Source organism: Aythya ferina (genome assembly GCF_964211825.1).
Source record: "Aythya ferina genome assembly, chromosome: 1".
NCBI classification, from domain to species: domain Eukaryota; kingdom Metazoa; phylum Chordata; class Aves; order Anseriformes; family Anatidae; genus Aythya; species Aythya ferina.
The window spans coordinates 18,200,702-18,220,570 of NC_140296.1; the positions used below are offsets into that span (position 1 = coordinate 18,200,702).

The 19,869-nt window shown below is 39.6% G+C and overlaps 1 protein-coding gene across 1 annotated transcript in view; it reads right to left on the reverse strand.

The window, feature by feature from the left end:
* Positions 1-7,858: 7,858 nt before the first annotated feature.
* Positions 7,859-19,869, reverse strand: part of RDX (radixin) — a 39,804-nt gene continuing 27,793 nt past the window's right edge. Inside the window, exons 7-14 of the mRNA XM_084520169.1 lie at positions 19,633-19,779; positions 18,080-18,176; positions 17,285-17,448; positions 16,520-16,650; positions 13,613-13,773; positions 12,853-12,945; positions 11,251-11,493; positions 7,859-10,266 (exon numbers count right to left, since the gene is read on the reverse strand). Of these exons, the coding sequence (XP_084376295.1) occupies positions 10,102-10,266; positions 11,251-11,493; positions 12,853-12,945; positions 13,613-13,773; positions 16,520-16,650; positions 17,285-17,448; positions 18,080-18,176; positions 19,633-19,779 (1,201 nt within the window). The 3' untranslated portion in view covers positions 7,859-10,101. The remainder of the gene's footprint in view (positions 10,267-11,250; positions 11,494-12,852; positions 12,946-13,612; positions 13,774-16,519; positions 16,651-17,284; positions 17,449-18,079; positions 18,177-19,632; positions 19,780-19,869) is intronic.

The following is a 19,869-nucleotide window of genomic DNA, read 5'->3' on the forward strand; positions in this document are numbered from 1 at the left end:
TCAGGCAATTCCTCCAAGGGATCGACCCACACGGATCTCAGCCTGGGAAGCCATCGTGCATGATGGCAATGTGACCAGCACAAATGCTTCCAAGGTTTGGTGTATTCCCAATAATTCACTTATCCATCAGCTTAATTACCAAGTGCCTTATTTACCAGTCCCCATCTTCTCCTTCAGGAGTGATCCATTCTTTGCAAATCCACTCTCTCCCAGCTTATCTGACCGCAGCACAAAACACACAGGTGGAAACTCCACTATGGACTCGTACCACAAACTGAAAGTTCCCAGTGAAACGAACAATGGCACAGTCTAACAATTAGCAAGACTGATCATCGAAAGAATAGTGATTCTTCAGGTTAACATTAAAACCCATTTATTCAGGCTTTTTGTGCAGGGTGCACAACTCATTGCATTACGTATACACAGTATGCACGTTCTAATAGCGTACAAAAAGGCAGGTAGCAACAGGATCTTACACTGGAAATGTATGTACAGGCATACTAAATCGGTCGCTTGACATTAAAAAAGTCACCTGACATTGTTCATGTATCTTCAAGGCTATTAGAAATTGTGTAGAAAACCAATAAAACTTGGAAAGTATCTACTCTCGTCTCGCTTTACCCAGGCTGGATAGAGGCAGGCTTCCCACACTGTGTCATCTGTGGTCCAAGCCTTCAAGATCCCCGAAGTGGCCGCACCACCGTTCGCTCTAACACATCCCATCGCATGTTAAAGGCCGATAGCTTACTGCCAGGTCCTGCTTTACAGGGGAGAACAACAACTGAAGCACTTCTAAGAGAGGATTTTCTCCCAGGAAAAGACAACGAAGGAAAGATTTAGAGAGATCAGAGAGAACCGAGCGTTACTGAAATGTTTTAATAGCGCTTCCTGGTCCTTGTAGAAAAGTCTTCGTGGACCAGGCAGCACCTAATTTAAAGTGCTGTGAACTGTCCAGATTTACAGAAGCGCAATGCAGGCCTTGGCAGACCCCAGGTCTTCTGCTGATCTTTACCTCGCTCCTATCCTAAGGGCTGCAAGAGATCGTACTTTTGTAACCTGCACAGAAAGACACAGAGAAGTCAAGGAGATTTAGCACAGGCACTACACAAAAGCAATAAATAGAGTCATGCAGCAACATCGTAAGAGCCGTACTTCACTCGCTATAACTGCTCTGAAGTACCAAATTCCTGAACGTAATGTCTGAACGAATTTTGTTTCAAAGATGCCAGCAGAATGAGGGAACACCAGAAAAGAATGATTCAAGAAAAATGTTTTTCCTGTAGCCAGGAGCCCCCCTCCCCAAGAACATGGAGAACCTTCATTGAATTTCAGCTCACAAAAACCAGGGCCAACTTTGTTCAACAACTGTTGCATGCCCAAGTCAACTTTTTTATTTTTATTTTTTATTTTTTCCACATACCAGTAGAGTTTTGATGGCAAACTTTAGCCTTACAAAGCACCTACCCTAAAAACCCACTCAGGGAATAGTTTTACAGGATTAATTTGCTAATGCAGACAACACAGATGAGGACTGAGCATGACGTTAGTAAGACTGTTAAAACTGCTTCCAAAGGTGGCTGAAATAAGCTGCATTGTGGATAAATACATGAGATATAGGACGTATTTGTAGAACATTCAATCACAGCCAACACTATTTCAGACATCTCTTCCTTTTAGCATTACACACATGCTGTTCGCTGGGTTTCTGTGTGTGAAGATACCGAAAAAAATGCTTATTTTCCTTTTTTTTTTTTTTGTGGAAATTCATCGTTGAAGTGGCTTGAAAAATGTTTTCCTTTTTGACAGTGATCTTCCTTAAACACACCATATTCTGAATACACACAGAATAGGAACACTGAATTTAAAATATTGATTATAGAGCCAACCTCTCATTGTGATCATTTTAAAGAAACATTTCATCAGCAAGTATTAATAAACCCCAGTTTTATTCAGAAGGAATCAGGAAAAGACTTTTAATGACCAGGCTCTCTTCATCGTTTAACAAGCACGGGGAATGAATTGCTAGTTAAAAGTAAAAAGCCCTCAAATCTCTGTTCCCTCTGTTTCATGTTTAGTAGCACAACCGCAGCACGTAACACGCAGGAACACCACATCAAATTTGACGCTGCAGCCCCTGCTTCCCACACAAATCACTTGCTGGCACGGAAATTGGGAACTTCCAGGGCCTGAGTACAAGCAAATAAGATGTGTGGTTACGATTTAGAAGTACAAACACTACTGGTGTTTTAGAAGTCTTGCAGCAATTCCTGAAGGGGCGTGGGAGGAGATTGGCAGTGAGAGAAACTGTAGATGAGGAAGGTACCACTGAAACCAGTGCTTCCTGGTACTGGTAAATGCCCAGACACAACTGGCTTTTGCAGGATAAAAACAGATACACAGGTAAATAAATCTGATTTTGGTATCACGGGAAAACTGAAGCATACTCACTCTGCATGCTGTAACATTTTAAGTCATTCTTTAAACACTGTTAGCTTTAAAAAGCTTTATTTTTAAACCTACTCAAGCAAAATTCATACAAAAGAAGTTGCTACTTGTGTATTTCATTTTAATACTGCCATAGTAAGGCCTGATGCCATGTACCATGTTAGAAATCTGCACTGTGTGATATATATTTATTCACACATACATAACCGAGTTCAGCCAGATGCAGGTCAGAGCACCTTTTCTTCAGAAAACAGTTTCACCCGTTCAGCTACAGGCTGCAAAGCTACTTCTAGTGACCTAGGCAAAGCACAACTTTACAAAATCACTGGGGGAGAAAAAGGCATTTTTACTCTTAAACGGATAGAATAATCCACCACTGAAATATGGCTGTAGAAAGACATACATGGTATTCTTTTCTGCAATGCTCTTTGAAGAATCCAGCAAGTGCCAATAAAAAAATAAATACTTTAAAAGCTCAGTAAATTTTACCAAAGTACTTTGCTACAGTAAAGTGAGTCTGAGGAAAGGGTTACCTTGCCATACGTAGCTGCCTGCCTCTCATTTTCACTTTTTGTTAGCTGTCTCTGTAGACTATGAAGTATTTCTTTCGGTAAGTCTTGGGGCTTCAACCTTTTTTACCCCACAATGTTTTAAAATGAGAAATTAGGTCAGGGAATGAAGATCTTGCATAATTTGCATCCACACCGAAACAAAAGTTAATTGCATTAAAGCAAGCAAGGATATAAATTGAAATCTATTCTTCAGGTAAAATAAATGCCACGAAACACCAGCAAGTTAAACAAAATAACAGCATTAAGACAAGGTGAGAAGTGGGAACCGGTTCAGAGACTGGGAGAAATGCTTATAAGAAAGTCACACAGATTGTATTGAAGTCACTGCTAGAAAGAAGGTTCTCCAGAATTTATTTTCATGGTCCAGTATGGGAATGAACAGGCAGGTAAGGGATCTCTTACCCCAGCCACACCTGTCACTGCTTCTTTAAACACATGGGCTGAAGAACAGCTGGGTAACGCCTCAAAGGCAGCAGTGCTTATGTTACTGAGAGCTTCAGTTTCTACCCCAGTGACCTATAGATGATGTTTGAAGGCAGGCAGAAACTTAGACATGACTCCTTTATGTAACAGTCTGCAGGGAACAGTCAGCTAGTCCATGTATTTTCTTTTTAGGATTTTCACATCCTTGCCAACTGCTGTGTTGAAGAGCAAAGCCAGGGCACCGTGCAATTGCACCTGGCTGTTCTGCTGCTGGAGCAAGCACAACCATCCTGTTCCAGCCCCCTCTCGCTCGGTCCAGCCACGCAGAGAAGCCACAGACCAGAATTAGACAAACAGAAACGTCTCTCCCACGTGCTCCCTTGTGTGCATGACTAGGGTTAGGCTCAAAGTTGAGCCTCATGGGTATAAACACCAATTCACATCATATTTTCTGACATTTTCTGTTCCCCAGAATACTCCTGGCAATTATTATATAGTCACTATAGGTATTACTTTTAAAAGGTGGCATATAATAATTCGCCATGCATGCCTGATATTAAAACTTGTAGCCTAAATTAATCCAGAGATCGTTGCAAGAAGCAGCAGCAGTAGTTCTAATTTCAGTACGATGAGTTAGCGTGCTTTATTGAAAACAACCATGCAGGATCCCAAATGCTAAAGAAGAGAAAGAGCAAGAGCTGTGTTTTCAAAGGGTACAAAGAAGCGTGACTGGTACTTGAGCAGCAGGACGGTTCCCTGATACGCTGGTTGTAAGAGAAGAGATCGAAGAATTTAAAACATGAATTAAAGTGAAGAAAAATTATCAAGAATAGGAAACAAAGAAGCAGCACAGATTAATGTTAGGAAGATTTCTCAAGGCTTCTTTTTTTTTTTTCTGCTGCATGAACAATCTTGCTATCCTATCCCAAATCCCTAAAATACTGAATCCGCTCACTTGAAACATAAATTTATTCCTTGTCACAAAGAGGAGGGCTGGATTTACCAGCCTATGCACTCTGGATGTTACCCACACATTGCAGACTTACTGCGTTGACGATCGAAGTGCACTTGGCAGAAAAGTTTTCAGCTTCAGCCCCAATGGAAATGAACCTCTGGCATTACAACTGCAATTACCACATTCATAGAGATTAATTAATCAGAAGTGCTGTTTAAATGAAAATAAAGCTAGACTATTTCAACTCATCATGATGATGTATTTTAAGAAAACATTTGACACGGAGTCAACCTTTTACTAGAAGCTCGGCTTTGTAGAAAACCATTGGAATCGCAGATTAAGGTTAAATCCTGTATAAAAAAGGAATTGATGTGAATAAGAAGTGTGAAAGCTGAGGCCACAGGGAGCTGTGAACTTGATATGAGAACCTGCAGAGTTCCGTGTGTGTGGTCACAGAGCCCGTCATGAGATCGCTGTCTCACATGGGTCCACGTGGGTTTCACATTGCTGGAACAGGCAACGGGGCAGCCAAAACCGTGGAGGTAGAAAGGCTCCAAGGCAAAACCATCAGACTGCAGAGGGTGCCTGCTGAAATGTAATGAGCTACACAGCGGGCAGCCTGGGTACACCTGGTTTTAAAGAGCTCCGAGATCTTCCACTGGAGGCAAGAGGCCTCCTAAAGGCCTTCAGCTAAATGTTCAGGTAACAGCAAGCCCTTTGGTGCAAACAGGATGCTCTAAAATAAACAAGCAAAACAAAGCAATGCAAAACCAAAAACTGATGTCCTACCTCTGAGCTTGATGTCTTTTCACCTGATCCATTTATCCAGAGCACAAGGAACATTAACTCTGCACACGAGCATTAGGAAAATCTGCACCGAGCAGGGCACCTCCTTTCAAGTGTGTTTCCATCTCCCCTGGTTTCTTCTGCTGCCTACCGCCTACTGCTGCGAACAGAAACTCTGACAAGTTATTTACAATACAAGCACCTCACGGAACCCCAACAAGTCAAAATGTTTCATTTCCCTTTGCTAACTTTCTCTGACTATGAGCTATGTGGGCATAAGCTTCTGCTCCCTGCACATGTGGAATCCCAGAGGCACTGCTGCGAGTATCGTGGTCTCTTATTGTCCAGAAACGGGAATGTTTAGGTTTGGAGTTTTGAGGGGAAGTGTTTTTGTTTTTATTTTTCTTTTAATCCTCTTTATTCACATTACCTGAGACATCTGTATTTGATAGTGTTGGCAATCTCTACTCATAAGGCAAAAAAAAAAAAGCAAACCAACTCAAAGTTTCACTGATCTCACTTCAAACAAAAAGTTTATCAACTCCAAATCTGCAGAGAGTAAAGTGAATGCAAGCGACAGATTCCAACAATCAGAAGAAAAATCAGCTGGCCTGCGCCTACAGATCTGGACTCAGCTCTGTGGAATGAGAAGTGCATCACTTTCTAATGAACCAGCTGCTGAATCTGCTACACAACGCTCAGAATAAATTTCTGGATGCTGTAAGAACAAACTGATGAGGCCCTGACAATAAATCTGCCAGTTAAGGACCCTACCTCACCACGTGGCATTTCTTTTCTAACAGCCCCCTACCACCGTGAACTTTCACTATCACACCGCCCCTCCCAGCCCTGAGATGCTGCTGGCAGGGTCCCCAAATTGGGCAACAACCCCGTGGTGTAAAACCCACCTGCTTGCAGACCAACAGGCTAGGGTTGGAGGGGTGCTGCCTGGCCTGCCTGGGGGCAGAGCGGGCAGACACTAACCTGGGGGGCACCCACGGCAGCCAGAGCCAGCCCCTTGCCCAGCTCCCAGGTGACAAAGCAGCACAGCGCCCCAGCCGGGAGGCAGCTCCGCTCACCTCTAAGCACAGCTGGAGGAATTTGCTCTGACGTGTCAAAAAAGTATCAGTTTGTATGTTGATCCATTGACATTTACTATATTTTCAAAAAAAAAAATCTTATCATCCAGATACTTTATGTACGTTGTGCATATGGGAAGGCTTCTAGTAAGAAGTGAGCACTGCATCAGGCTCTTTTGAAAGGAAGCTTCTGATTTTCTTGTGCTGACAACCCTACCCAGAAAACACCCTTATGAAGGTCAGTCTCAGCCACCTCACTCCGTGGGAACACATCACCTTTGTTAAAAACCCCAGTTCTTGAAATTAATTTGAACAAGATATTTTGGATGATCCACACTTGAAGACATGGAAAATGCTTGGATAGAAGTTCCTTTTCAAAAGCAAAAGGTTTTTAACTGATCATTTTAATCTCTATGTTGTCACAGAGAGAGAGAGAGAGAGAAGTATCTTTGTAAGTTTAGTCTTCTGTTTAGAACAGCCGTCCTTTCTCCTCAGAGGTGGTTAAGCAAGTAACCTGAACAACCCTGGAGAACATGTTCCAAGAAAAAGGCAAAAGCGCAATACTGCTTCCAAACTCTGCTTAAAAATGCAGGCACAAGTTTTGTTACATTTTGGGCAAAATAAGTGGATTAAGAAACACTTACTTGAAGACCCAACTAACAGAAAATCCAAGTTTCGATGTGTACAGGGACCTATTTTAAAAAGACAAAATCTCTTCTTTTACGCTGAAGCATTCGAAGTGATTGTGTTAGTCTGGCCTTTAAACAGCAACACTTTTTTTCCTCCATCTCAAGAGCATGTTTAAAGAAACCACTTCCAGCACACTTACCTCCCCTTTCAAGCACAATACTCTCAGTTACATAGCTACGGCAGAAGCTAACAAATGAGAAACTTCAACTTAATCTCCAGCAGAAGGGGCTTAAAGAAGAAGGAAGTGTAAGCTAAAAACACAGAGTTAAAAGCATCAAGTACAAGTGTTTTAATTCATGATAATAATTCTACCATACAGAGTAACAAAATTGAACAGAACGTCACCTGAGAGGAGGCCTCATTTACGTGACAGCAGATTAATTTGTAGACTTATTTATGCAGGACTGCTCCTGCCCTTCTCCTAGCACAGTAGAGGGGTGAGAAATTACAAACTTGCCATTACAGAAAATATACAGCTATGCATGTGTTTGACAGCATTGTCTAAAATAATGTGTAATATCATAAAAGTTTGTTCTACTGTTTAAGACTTTGACTTAAAATTAAATTTCACTTATCCTGGGGCTAAGCAATATGTAGGCAGTGATTGAAAGTTCTTACATTATGTGGCCAAACCACCCTCAGCTCAGAAGAACCAATATGCTCTGATGTTTAAATCCCATTCTGAATCGACAATCACCACTGCTTTCTCCCAGCTGCCTGTGGCAATTTCATGAGTACCATTCTCTACGGACAATTTAATAATTTATTTTTAAATTTCGATTTGACCATCCTGTGAAACAAAAGACTGATTACCAGCGTTTGTACACTGCTCTGAAAAAAGCCTACTACAGTGCATTTAGTGACAGAAAAAAATGTGCTGTAAATAACAACAATGGACCTCGGAGAAATTAACTGTATCTCTTTATTGTTAACCAATGAATGTTATCCAAAATAGTAGATGTAATTGTAGCTTAATTGTACAACACAAAACAGGATGCTAAAGGAAAAAGCATGTGGAAAATTACTTCACCAAGTAATCATTAAATGTATTCTTAGTACTTCTGCACCAGTAAGTGTTCCCAAATGCTGGTGACAGCAGCTATTACCACTTTGTTCATTGTGAAAATCCATAGTACAAATGGTTGTTCCTGGTTTTTAGAAAAAAAATCACACAGCTTTATAAATGGATCTAATCCATTTACCCCTATTCTATATACTGTAGATTTATGAACAGCAAACTTTACTGGTATTTTTCCCCAACACTGAACCTGATGTATCAACGGTAGTGCACACTTTCCAGGAAGAAAAAAGAACTCCTTGGAAGCACAGTGTTTCACCTGCTATGGCAAACTGTTCCAACACCTCGGAAATTTGCTCGTGCTTCAGAGTGTGAAGCCTGTGAAACAAGAACTGTTCTTACAACGCACCGCAAGCAGAAACACCAGCTTCCACCAAGCAGCATCTTGAAGCACGTGTACACCATCTGCACATCAGTCCTCAAGGTTAATGAGATATGTTTAGCCCCACAAACCAAAAATATATTAATGTATCTTTATTTTATTTTCATGATGTCACCCCACATAGCCAACCTTTAACTGCAAAATAAAAAAAAAAAGCCTTAGTCGGACTGTTCATAAGAAAAATTAAACCTATTGTGCATGAAAAAAATGTTTAATAAAATGGCAAATTTTAATAGATAAGTGTAAATTTATGAGTGCATAATATCAAACAGAAAAGAGCTGAACCATCCTCAGAGAAAGCAGGGTTCATCCATTGTACATATTTACTAGGGTACTGCAACAGAAGGAACAACTGCAGCTCACATTAACTGTGAAGGTATCTCTAACGTTCATTTTCTAAGCAGGTTTCTCAAAGAAAAACACATGAAAAAAGAAGCAAGTCTCCTTCTCAAGAGAGAAAGGACTTAATGATTGACATCAGATATGACAATTACAATAACAGCTTCAATGAAAACTGAAGCTACAAATACTTTTACTCCAACTCTGGGAACTTTCATTTTTATTTGGAAACCTAAAACCAAATTAACTCATCAGCACCTTCTACACCCCTCCCAGAAGATAGTATACCAGTGACAGGTCACAGTTTTAAAAAACACACGATGTTTTTACAACTTAATCTCAACAAAAGGCAGTTAAATAGCATTTAGCACTGTAAATCCATCTTGAATTCAAAGAAAATCCTAGGAGTGAGGGCTCCTAGCATTTGTGATATGACTGAGTAGTGACAGTCAGTTTAAAGAGAGCTTTTTCCCTGGTGTTTGAAGGACCAGTCATCATGTATGTAGTAGTGAGGTAGGATACTGTCCCCTCCCTGGGACTGATGTTTTCATATGCTCCCTTGCCAGAAAGGTCCAGGTCTCCCTACTGCAAATAAAATAATTACAAGCAAATAGCTTACAAAGCTTTTTTTTATTATTATTATTATTTTATTTTGCTGCGTTAGAACATTTTGCGCATCTAAAATAATCACCTAGGCAAAGCAATACTTATTCAAGCCTATCCGCAGCCACGTGCTGCCCACAGGTAGTGTTCCATTTAAAAAAACATCTCCTGGAACTACCACCTGCCATCCAGACCTTTGTGAACAGGTAGGCAAAGAAAACCATCAATGATGACAGGACATGAAACACCAAAGAATTTGACTTGGGAGGGGGAAAAAAAAAAGAAAAAAAAGGAAACTGAAAGTCAGTGATATCAAACTCTTAGTGGTGTAGCTACATTGGAAAATGTGATTTCAAACTTCATCATACTGAAATAGTACCTATCCAGTTTAGGTTCAGCTCCATTATTCTTTCTATTCCTTAAGGTTCAAGCAGTATGTACACTTGTCAGTCAGTATATACTTCACATCAGTTTTCAAAGAAAAAAAAATATAAAACAATAAAACTGAAGACGTGATGGGGAGGAAAAAATTGCTATTATTCTCCATACCCTCCCCCCGCAGAAGTTAGGATGACAGACTGCCTTACTGTTGAATAGCTTCCCATAAATTTGTCTTCTGACCACTGTAGTCACACTGGTATTAAGTGCTTTGGCAAAGTGGGGTGCAATCCATCAAATCTGCAAAGCCCTGCTTTTATCTCTGTTGGTGGTTCAGCTTTACGAGGAACATATATGCAAAATAACAGCTCTCACATTGCTTCAAACTCATCGATACGCTGCTTTGTATTGCCTTGTCGGATTTGTCGAAGTGTCTTGTACTTATCACGGCCTGCTTTAACATTCTCAGCATGAAGGACATCATTTTGTGTTTTCTTGGTTTCGTCTCTGGCTTGAGCCAACTCAGAACTTAAAGCCTGTTGAATAAAATATTTGCATTTGAGTGCTTTCACTAATCTTTTTAATGACTCTGGAATTTCTGATAACATCTATTTCGCAGCTTGGAATTTCTTGAACGCCAACTAATGAAATACTTCCTGTAATGTTCAGTAACTAAAGTTGGGAGGTCTATCAGAAAGACTGCAGAAGGAAGAGAAGAGCAGCAGCAGCAGCAGAGGATTCTTTCCTTACAGAAGGGTGAACATCAAACTAAAAAGAAGGCCTCATACCCTAACATCTAAGAAAAGAGGGACCAGCAGGAAAAGGCAGCAGAATGATCTTATTTCTATTTCTGCTTGACTAAAGACAGCACAGTCATCTCCCTGATTCTGTCAGTGACTGTTCAAGCAGAAAAGATAAATTACCGAATCACACTACTAAGATACTGCTGCCAAAAAAAGAAGCAACTTCTCATTTATTTCCTTTCCAAGCAGACATTTCTTAACTCAGCAAACTGTTACCACTGATATTAGATTATTATACTTTGAGAGATGCTTTTAGAGATAGACTAGCCTACAAGTAAATGCTCTTTTTCAGGGAATTAAGATTCATCCTAAATGGGCATATTTCAGTTTTTGCATTTACAAAGTCTGAACAACTGCAAATAAACCCAAACACCATTAAGGATCTGTTCATACTGTTCATACTGCTTAATTTCAGTAATTTAAAAAGGAAAGCATCATGTCTTAGCATTCGGTGTCCTGGGCATTATAATAATTACTAGAAATCTTTACTGTCCAACATAGTAGCACTTCTGACAACATAGTAATACTTTTAAGCTATAATCTTACATCCAGCCTTCCCCTTTCTTCTGTTGCTAGAGCACTATGAAAGATATTGGTTAAATAGTAATAAACCAAAATAAGTAAGAGTGTTTTCATAACTTCAATGAGATTTTTGACGAATACAGAATGAAAACCCAAAGCCTGAATTATGTCGATGCAACTGTAAGTCTTCATTACCTGGAGTTGTTTCTTAACACGTTCGTTTTTCTGTGTTTCTGTTACCCGTTCTTCCTCACTCCTGTGATTCATGACACCATCAGAAGACAGTTCTGCACTGGCTTCAGCATTGTTCTCATCATGTTCATCGTGTTCGTTCTCTGTTGGAGGAATAACTGGTGGGGGAGGAGGTGGAGGAGGAGCAGACATCACAGATTTCAGTTCTTCTTTGGTCTTTTCCAAGTCCTCCTGGGCTGCAAAAGCCTAAATAAAGTAAACACCACTTAGCATCTTTAAAAATGATTTACAAATAGTCAGAAACTTAGAAATAAATATTTGAGCTGGTTTTAGATACATGGAAACCGCCTCTATAAATGACACAGGAAAAGATTAGAGGCTGAAAGCTCTCAGAGAAAAACAGGGTAAAAGAGGTACGACTACAACCAGCTTTACTATAGGTCCCTTCAGTCCACCCAATTCCAGCAGTAGCCATAGAAGAGGGAGAGAAGAGTCAGAGAGGGCAGGAATATATTGATTACAACTTTTCCAGCCTCCAGAAATTTGAGCCTCAGGGACTTCCTAAACAAAGGTGATGTCCTTGAATTTCATATTCAACCAGAACTTTTATAAGAAATTGTTCAATTACTTTCTGAATCTGTGTATACAGCTAGTATTCACAATCCACAGTCAATTACAAACTGTGACGAAATATTTTCACAGAATCACAGAGTGATAAGGATTGGCAAGGGCGCCTGTAGGCCACCTGGTGCCAGCCCTGCCCAAGCAGGGACACCCAGAGCAGGCTGCCCAAGCAGCTTTTGGAGCTCCCCAAGGAGGAGACCCCACAGCCTCTCTGGGCAGCCTGTGCCAGGGCTCCGTCACCCGCCCAGCACAGCAGTGCTGCCTGGTGCTCAGAGGGAGCCTCCTGGGTGCCCGGCTGTGCCCATGGCCTCCTGTCCTGGCACTGGGCACCACTGAGCAGAGCCTGGCTCCGGCCTCTCTGCACCCTCCTGTCAGGGATTTAGGGACACGGATGAGATCCCCCTGAGCCTCCTCTTTTCCAGGCTGAGCAGCCCCAGCTCTCCCAGCCTCTCCTCACAGCTCCAGTGCCTTCATCATCCTGGTGGCCCTGCCTTGGGCTCTCTCCAGGTCCCTCTGGTACTGGGGAGCCCAGAACTGGACCCAGCACTCCAGGTGTGGCCTCACCAGTGCTGAGAATATTATCTTAAAATGAATTTTTATTTGATGTACCTTTGTTCTAATTCTGGTTCCTCTTTTTCACCACCACTGATAGTGTTTTATACCTCTCTTGATGTGCTTCTTTTCCAGCACAAAGCTCCGATCTATTCCATTGCCACACATACAGAAGCCACTTCAAATCTTTGATCACACCTTTGTGGTGAGAATTCCCCCTCCCCCCTTTTATGTCTATCTACTACTAAGAGATGACATATAGAAGTGTAAACTGACTTCAGAAGACTGGAGAACAAAAACCTTTAAGAAAAGCTTCTCTGAAGCCTAAGGGAGTAACAGACCCAACCCCACGGACTTCCACTGGTATTCCTGCACTCATCTCCCTCAGTTTCTTTGAAGTTCTGACTTCACACAGCATGAGCTCATTACTTTGTGTTGCCATTCTGAGGCTTCCTCCTCTTTTTTTTTCTTGGCCTCCTCTAGAAGTGCAATCTTGGCAGTGAATTCAGCAAGTTCTGCTGCCTGAAACAAAAGCAAACAAGAAAATTAGTTCAATACTATTTTGGTTCTGCCTTTGACTATTTTCACGTTGGATCACAGCAGTTAGCCATCACTTCTCTGCTTATTCTAAACAGAAATTTTAAACATACATGACAGAGGGAGAGAACCAGTAATTTGCCTGATAGGATAAAGTCCAGAGACATACATACATACACACACACGTGTATTTTCTGCACTTCCAGACTAGTTGGGAAATAAAGAGCTGCAGTTACAAATTACCATTTGGCACTGTTTCAGTTTAGTACAGCTTTAAAGGTTCCACCAAAAACCTGGTGACTCTGGATCACATTCTCAGCCCTATCAAGCTACACCTTGCCTTCAGCATCGTGTGCTGACTTCACAGACTTTTTTTTAACTGTTTTATAGTTGAAAAATACTCAATACTCTCCTGAAATTTGTGCCTCTCAGTTAGTACGTGCAAATCTTCAAACAGAAGCCATCTAGCACAGAATATAAGGCAATGCTGCAAAATCTAACATAAGGGTTTTATTATTATTTAATACTAAGTCCCACAACAATCTGTAACAAAGCATAGAGCATTTCACACAGCTGTCCATTTTCCAAAATAGACGTAACCAAAATCAACTGTATTTTTCCATTTGTTTAACGTAGGGTTAGAGATTCTTACTAGTTGCTCCTGGTTCTTCATTTGATCAGCTGCCTGCTTGGCTAGAGCAGCTTTAGCTTCTTCAGCTGCTCGACGCTCTTTTTCCAGGCGCTCTGCTTCTTCTTTTGCACGCTTTCGTTCTTGATCCAGTTCTAGAGCTCTTCTGGTCTGTTCCTCTAGCTCTGCCATAGGGAAAGTTTGCAGACAATACATGGTTACTTAACTCCTACTCATACGTAACACAGACAACAGCCGCAACACTCAAAGATAGAAAACTGACAAAGATTTACAAGGCTGCCTCAAGTTAGCCTGACTGAAGCCAAGAAGAGTTGTTATCACGTTCCCCAGGGCTACACTCCAAGTCTGATTTTTATTCTCCATTTGAAACATATGTTGGCTATATTTCATCTCACTTGACTGACAGCCCAATGTTTCAGAAAAGTATCAACTCATCTTTATTAATTTAGTTCTATCACTAAATGTATACTCCCTCTCACTTGTGTGAGAGGTTTTTATACACAATAAATCATCCCTGTTGCCATAAAAAAGCCAGAAACTCACCTACTCCATTAAAATGCTTTGAACAATAACTGCAACTGATAATTGTCAGTTTAGGCATGCACCTCCAAAGTGACCCACTGGAAAGGTCTGAGAACAGAGCCAACTTCAAAAAGATGCAAAGAGGAAAACCTTAATTCAAGGAAGGGGTAATAGTTGTCTAGCTGCCTGGTTAGCAAGACGTTGCAAGCTAACGGGCAAAACCCTGATGTAAGAGAAATAAGAGAAAACAACCATCTACCAGTTCTGTAATTTCAAAGGAAGATTTGCTCAGGGAACTTTGTTTTTTCTGATAATCCAAATTTGAAGGCCAGAATCAGGGGCACGGCATTACAAATATGCTGAGTTGCACAAACGCAGTACTTACAAGATGAAATAAAATGCATGAACATTTAAAAATACTATTCAAAAGGACAAAGTCTTCCAGTGAAGATGGAAAACACTTAACTACCCTATCAACTACAGAACAAAGGCACCATTCATATAAACACTAGTCCGTATAGGAAAAGAAGGCTAAGGACACATGACCATTATGTACTGTATCGGAAAATAAACTATGTCCTATTAAATTTACCAGAATATAAAATAATTTGTTCAGAATCGTGGAATTGCTTTTTGAAGGTCAAATATATGCTGTTTAACTCAATATAATGAGACGATTCCAGGCCAAAAAAAAATAATCCTGATTCCTATCCCTGAATGACACAGACACACTCTGAACAAAGTTAAACTTTGTAAGTTTTCTTTGCTAACACAGCTCTCAAGAACTCTAACCTCCAGTACAATTCCTGTCAAGTTCTCCAAAAATTAATGGTTGTGATATGCTTAACACCAATTCTGATGTCCTGTCTTTGGAACGTGACCTCCAAGTCAGAGTAGCTCTGGACACACTGCTTATTTTCAAGGTTCCCTGATGTCTATACTTTCACAAAAAAATATTTCAGCTGACATTTTCCCTGCTGAACATTCTGCCCAGGATTGCTTTTTTGTTCATTTAGAATTTAGACCCAAACATCAGATATATTTATTTATTTATTTTTTAATAAATGAAACATGAAACTTATTTCATCAAATCATCAAAAAACCCAGAACACAAAGCCCACAGAATGAAAAGGTTTTAACCTTTTCTCAGAGCAGCTCTGTCACACTCATGAATTTAAGCAAGGGTTGGAATGTGCAGAGGGCACCCGTTACACCAACAGCAGTGCCTTTTCAGTGCCTGGTGAAAAGTTTCTGGGTTTATTCAAATTACAGACGTACACACATCTTTCAAGGACTTGCGAGGCGTACCAGCTACTCACTGCTGTTTACTGAAAATGTGCCTGTGGGTTTTTTTTTGCCCTAGCAGAAGGGCAAACACCTGACGTCAGCAGTTGATTTAGTGATGGAGACACAATAAGATGACAGTCAGGCGAGCAGCTCACCGTGCTGCTGCTGCTGGTTATTTCCATGATACCAGGCAAAACAGCACCAGGAGATGCTACCAAGCACTGGAACTCACTATCCACACAATTAAACCTTCACAGTCACCCTGACACTGTGATGTCCTGGGCTAAAAAACTCTCCTTTGAACAATTCCAAAGCCCAGCTTGTATGTCAGCTGCCTGGGTGTGTCCAGCCTGTTCTGCACTGAAATACTCAAAAGTACGGAGGTTAGAGCTAGAGAGCAGTGCCAGGCACACGCGATTTATTTGCAAAGATGTAGCCAGAGATTCTCTTTATCACACTTGAAGACACCAGTTGTCAACAGAAGAGAGAAGAATGGAACTTTTATGAATATGAACCAAACCTTAAGCAGAAAGAGAGTATGGAAAGCAGCTGAGGCAGACTGTACAGAGTAGTTCAACACAGAGAACCACGGTAATTCACACTAAACATAGCTTATTCACTAAAATCTGGTAAGATTTTAGGTTTTAAAATTCTCAGATCTTACAAGGGAATGGGAAAATAAAGGGCTAATGAACTTTTCATCTAAAAGTTCAATTCAACAAAATCCTAGAGGAATTACTTTGAATCTTCACCCCCCCTCCAGCCTCAGGTTTTCAGCATGCCAAGTACTTCACAGGTTGGAAGTAAACTGTATACTCATTAAGTTCCATTTTATTAAAAAGCACTTGCTAAAATCAGAAATTGCTTTCATATGATGCACACATACCCACACACCCCAGCTTGCAACTTTTAACATTGAAAAGAAGAACAGCTCTTCTTAAATCATAAACACACCACTATGTCTTGCTGTTATTAAAATAAGTTGGAAAAAAAAAAAAACAAACACAAAAACATACACCAAGAGAACTGTGGAACCTCACTACCCAAATAAACTAAACAGTGTAATCAGCTATAACAAATCCAGGACCAGTAAGAGCTCACCTTTCTGAGCTTTCATTGTTTGCTCTTCAATTTGTCTTAAGCGTTCCATTAATTCTTCCTTTTCACGCTCTATTCTTTCCTTTTCCTTTTCTGCTATCTCCCTTTTCTTCTTCTCATTTTCTAGCTGTGCCCTGAAAATAATACAAGTTTTTTTTAACCTCAAGCAGATTAAATTCTACTCTTAGGATTTTGGTAGCATATTATTTTAGTTTACTCAGCTAGTATAGAAGTACAGAATTCTAAACGTTTTGAATTCATTTTACAGTAAAAACAGAGGAACCAAGTTTCATTATTTCAAAATGCTGTACAGAAAAAGAATTTAGGAACAAGAATTGCCTAGCAACCTTGGTTATGGTTCAGCCAGATAAATCCAAAACTAGTTACATTTTTACACAACTGATGTTTCATCTGGGCTAGAAATAGCAACCGTCTTTATTTTTAGAGTATACAAAAAGTAAATCACAATATTCTTCACTGAACTTGCTTTAACGGTTCACCTGTAGAGGATAAAAGTCCCTAAGAATCAAGCGACAGAGACTTAAAAGTGTTTCACAAAAAGACCTAATGAGAAACAACGGTACAGCTACTATTACTATGCTGAAAGCTCAACAAGGAGACGGCTTTCTATTAAGACAGGTGAAGCATGTTACAGAAAGAAAAGCAGACATCCTTTCTAGAATGCTAGGATGCCTGCTATTCCATGACTTAGTTTTCTTAAAAGGATAGAAGAATTTGTCTTCCGTTTCATGAAAGTTTGTTAATTACCTTTCCAATTGTTTCTGATGTTTCTCCTCTCTAGCTTGGGCCTTCATCTGTTGCACTTCAATTGTATCAGGTTTCCTCCTCCTCATGTACAATTCATGATTTCCCATACACAGTGCCAAAATCCGCTTGTTAATTCTCAGACGAGGTGCATAAAAAACAAAATCCTAGAAAAATAATTGCAGCATATCCATTAAACACTCAGTTGTGATGAGACTCAAAGTATCACTGCACACCTGCAATTTTTAAATGTAAATTTACAAACATTTTGACTTTTCTCCTGTGAGCAATTCAACGCATTAAGCCTATAAACCTAGTTCCTGCAAGGAACCTGCAAGATAAATTCAAAATCCCATCTGGTTTCCTCTACGTAGAGGTCAGCTATTTTACCCAACATTATTTATTTCAACTTCTAAATGTAACACTATTCTCTACTCTATTTCAGTAAGTTAATGTTTTGCCCCAGAGTTTCATGAAACGTGCTACTATAATGCAAGCAAAAAAAAAGAGGGTACAGGGATTTTAGCATGCTACACTGCAGCTTTTCAATTCGTCACAAAACGTTAGTTGGTTTAAAAAGGAAAAGGAGAAAAGAAGAAGAAATCTTATCAGACTGTCAGCCAGAATGAAGAGAAGGAAAATAAGCATACCAAACTTCGCAATTAAGACTTGTTATTGATTACCAACACAAAAAATAAATGCCATACAAATATTTACTCTTGCCACAGTGCCAGAGCAGGCCCCTTAAGGCTTAAAACTCTTGATATACAAAGGCATGCTATTCTACAGAGTACTTACAGGGGCCTTTTTGTCAATTGGCTTTATGACAAACTTTTTGTCATTAAAAGAGATGTTTCTTATTTCACTCCATGGAAAACCAATCTTGGGTGTCAACCTTCAAAGAGAAAAAGTTTTCATTAAAAGAAGTGCATTTCATTTACATCCATTAATGCGTAAGGTTTAATTTTGTACTGTTTTGACTGCCACACAATCACATGCACAACAGTTTAAGGACATTTTGGTAGACAATGCCATATACTTCTACATGCCCATCAAATTAATGTTTCATATTAATGCAGCACTTCAACAGGAGGAATTCAGAAATCTTAACTGGTGATTTGTTCTACAATCATTAAATACATGCTAAACATCACAATCTCACACTGCTTCTTTATAAGTCATTGACAATTTCCCCTTCAGTATGGAAGCTACCTATTTTGATGTGCATATACTCTTAGAAAAGTCTGACATCCCAAAGACTGAAATTAAATTAGCCTTCAGTAATGCTGCACTTTGTTTTTAACTCAGCTCTAAGATACATGTTCTTACATTCCCAAAGTTCAAACTGAATTTCATCCACTTGCGTTTTAAGCAGAATTAAGTTCCGGAACAGTTCCAATGCTTTGCACCAACTGCCTAACTAAATATTTTTCTCCATGGGCACAAAAAGGTTTTTTTCAGTTTATACTAACTACAAATATTTAAAGATGTTTAAACATTTGATTGCTAACTATCAGGAGTAAAATAATTCCAAAAATTAGCTGATCATTCAATCTGACCTGAACATTTCCTGAGTATTTTCTTCATCTTTCAGGAGTTATGTTGCCATCTAATGGCAATTAAGGCTTACAGAATTCTGATAGGGAGTATATACATCAGAGAGCATGAAATTACAGTTCAGCTGACAGCTCTTATCTGGTGTTGATACATCATGTTTTACTTCAAATTACTCTGGAAGTACTGTTAACATCAGATACTAATAATAGAAGCGTCTGGAAAGAAACAAAAGAATGAGTCTGTTCTTCATTTTTAAGACTCTTAAGTTTTGCACATTTTAGCTTTATCCACCTTCAAATAGGAAAGAATTTGATCTCTTTATCAGAATCCAAGATCCATCTGTTTTCCCTGATGTCTAAAAGGTTTTGCTTTTAGAGCATGAAAAAAACTTTGAGTATCTAACAGCTCTAATCCTAATAGCTGTTCTTGCAAAATGTTTCTCAGACATATTGTTCAGCTTTTTGGTGTCCTTTTCATTCTGACTGAAAAGGAAGACTTGAGAGAGTGAGAAGTACAGGAAGAACCCATATAAAAATGCTCAAGCTATCATAAATTTATGTTGCTAAATATGGATGTAGGTTTACACAAAATTGTTCTGCCGTTCCCTGCTTTTGCATTGCTATTTCTTCTTTAAAATTCAAATATTTCAGCAGATAATTTCTATCTTTTACATAGATTAGAAAGTCTTTGAGAATCTGTTTTGCTGATGTTCCTGAAACATGATAAGGTATTTTTTGTATAATCTCAGATAGGATCTCCAAGGACAGAATGGAAAATGAGTATTAGCCACTTACTTGTCATCGTGTTCATAAATATTCAAACCCAAAGCATCAACTCCTAACCACAACTCAGTTCCTTTTTTATTCTTTATTTCAAAATAGTTGACTCCATACATTTCCAAATCTTGTGCTATCTTAAGGTATTCCATCATAGAATCTTCCCTGATGAAAAGAGGAGAAACAAATGTAAACACAGTGTGGACAAATCAGAAGTACACTGTAAGAATAAGGGAACTGCAGAGTAACTAGTGT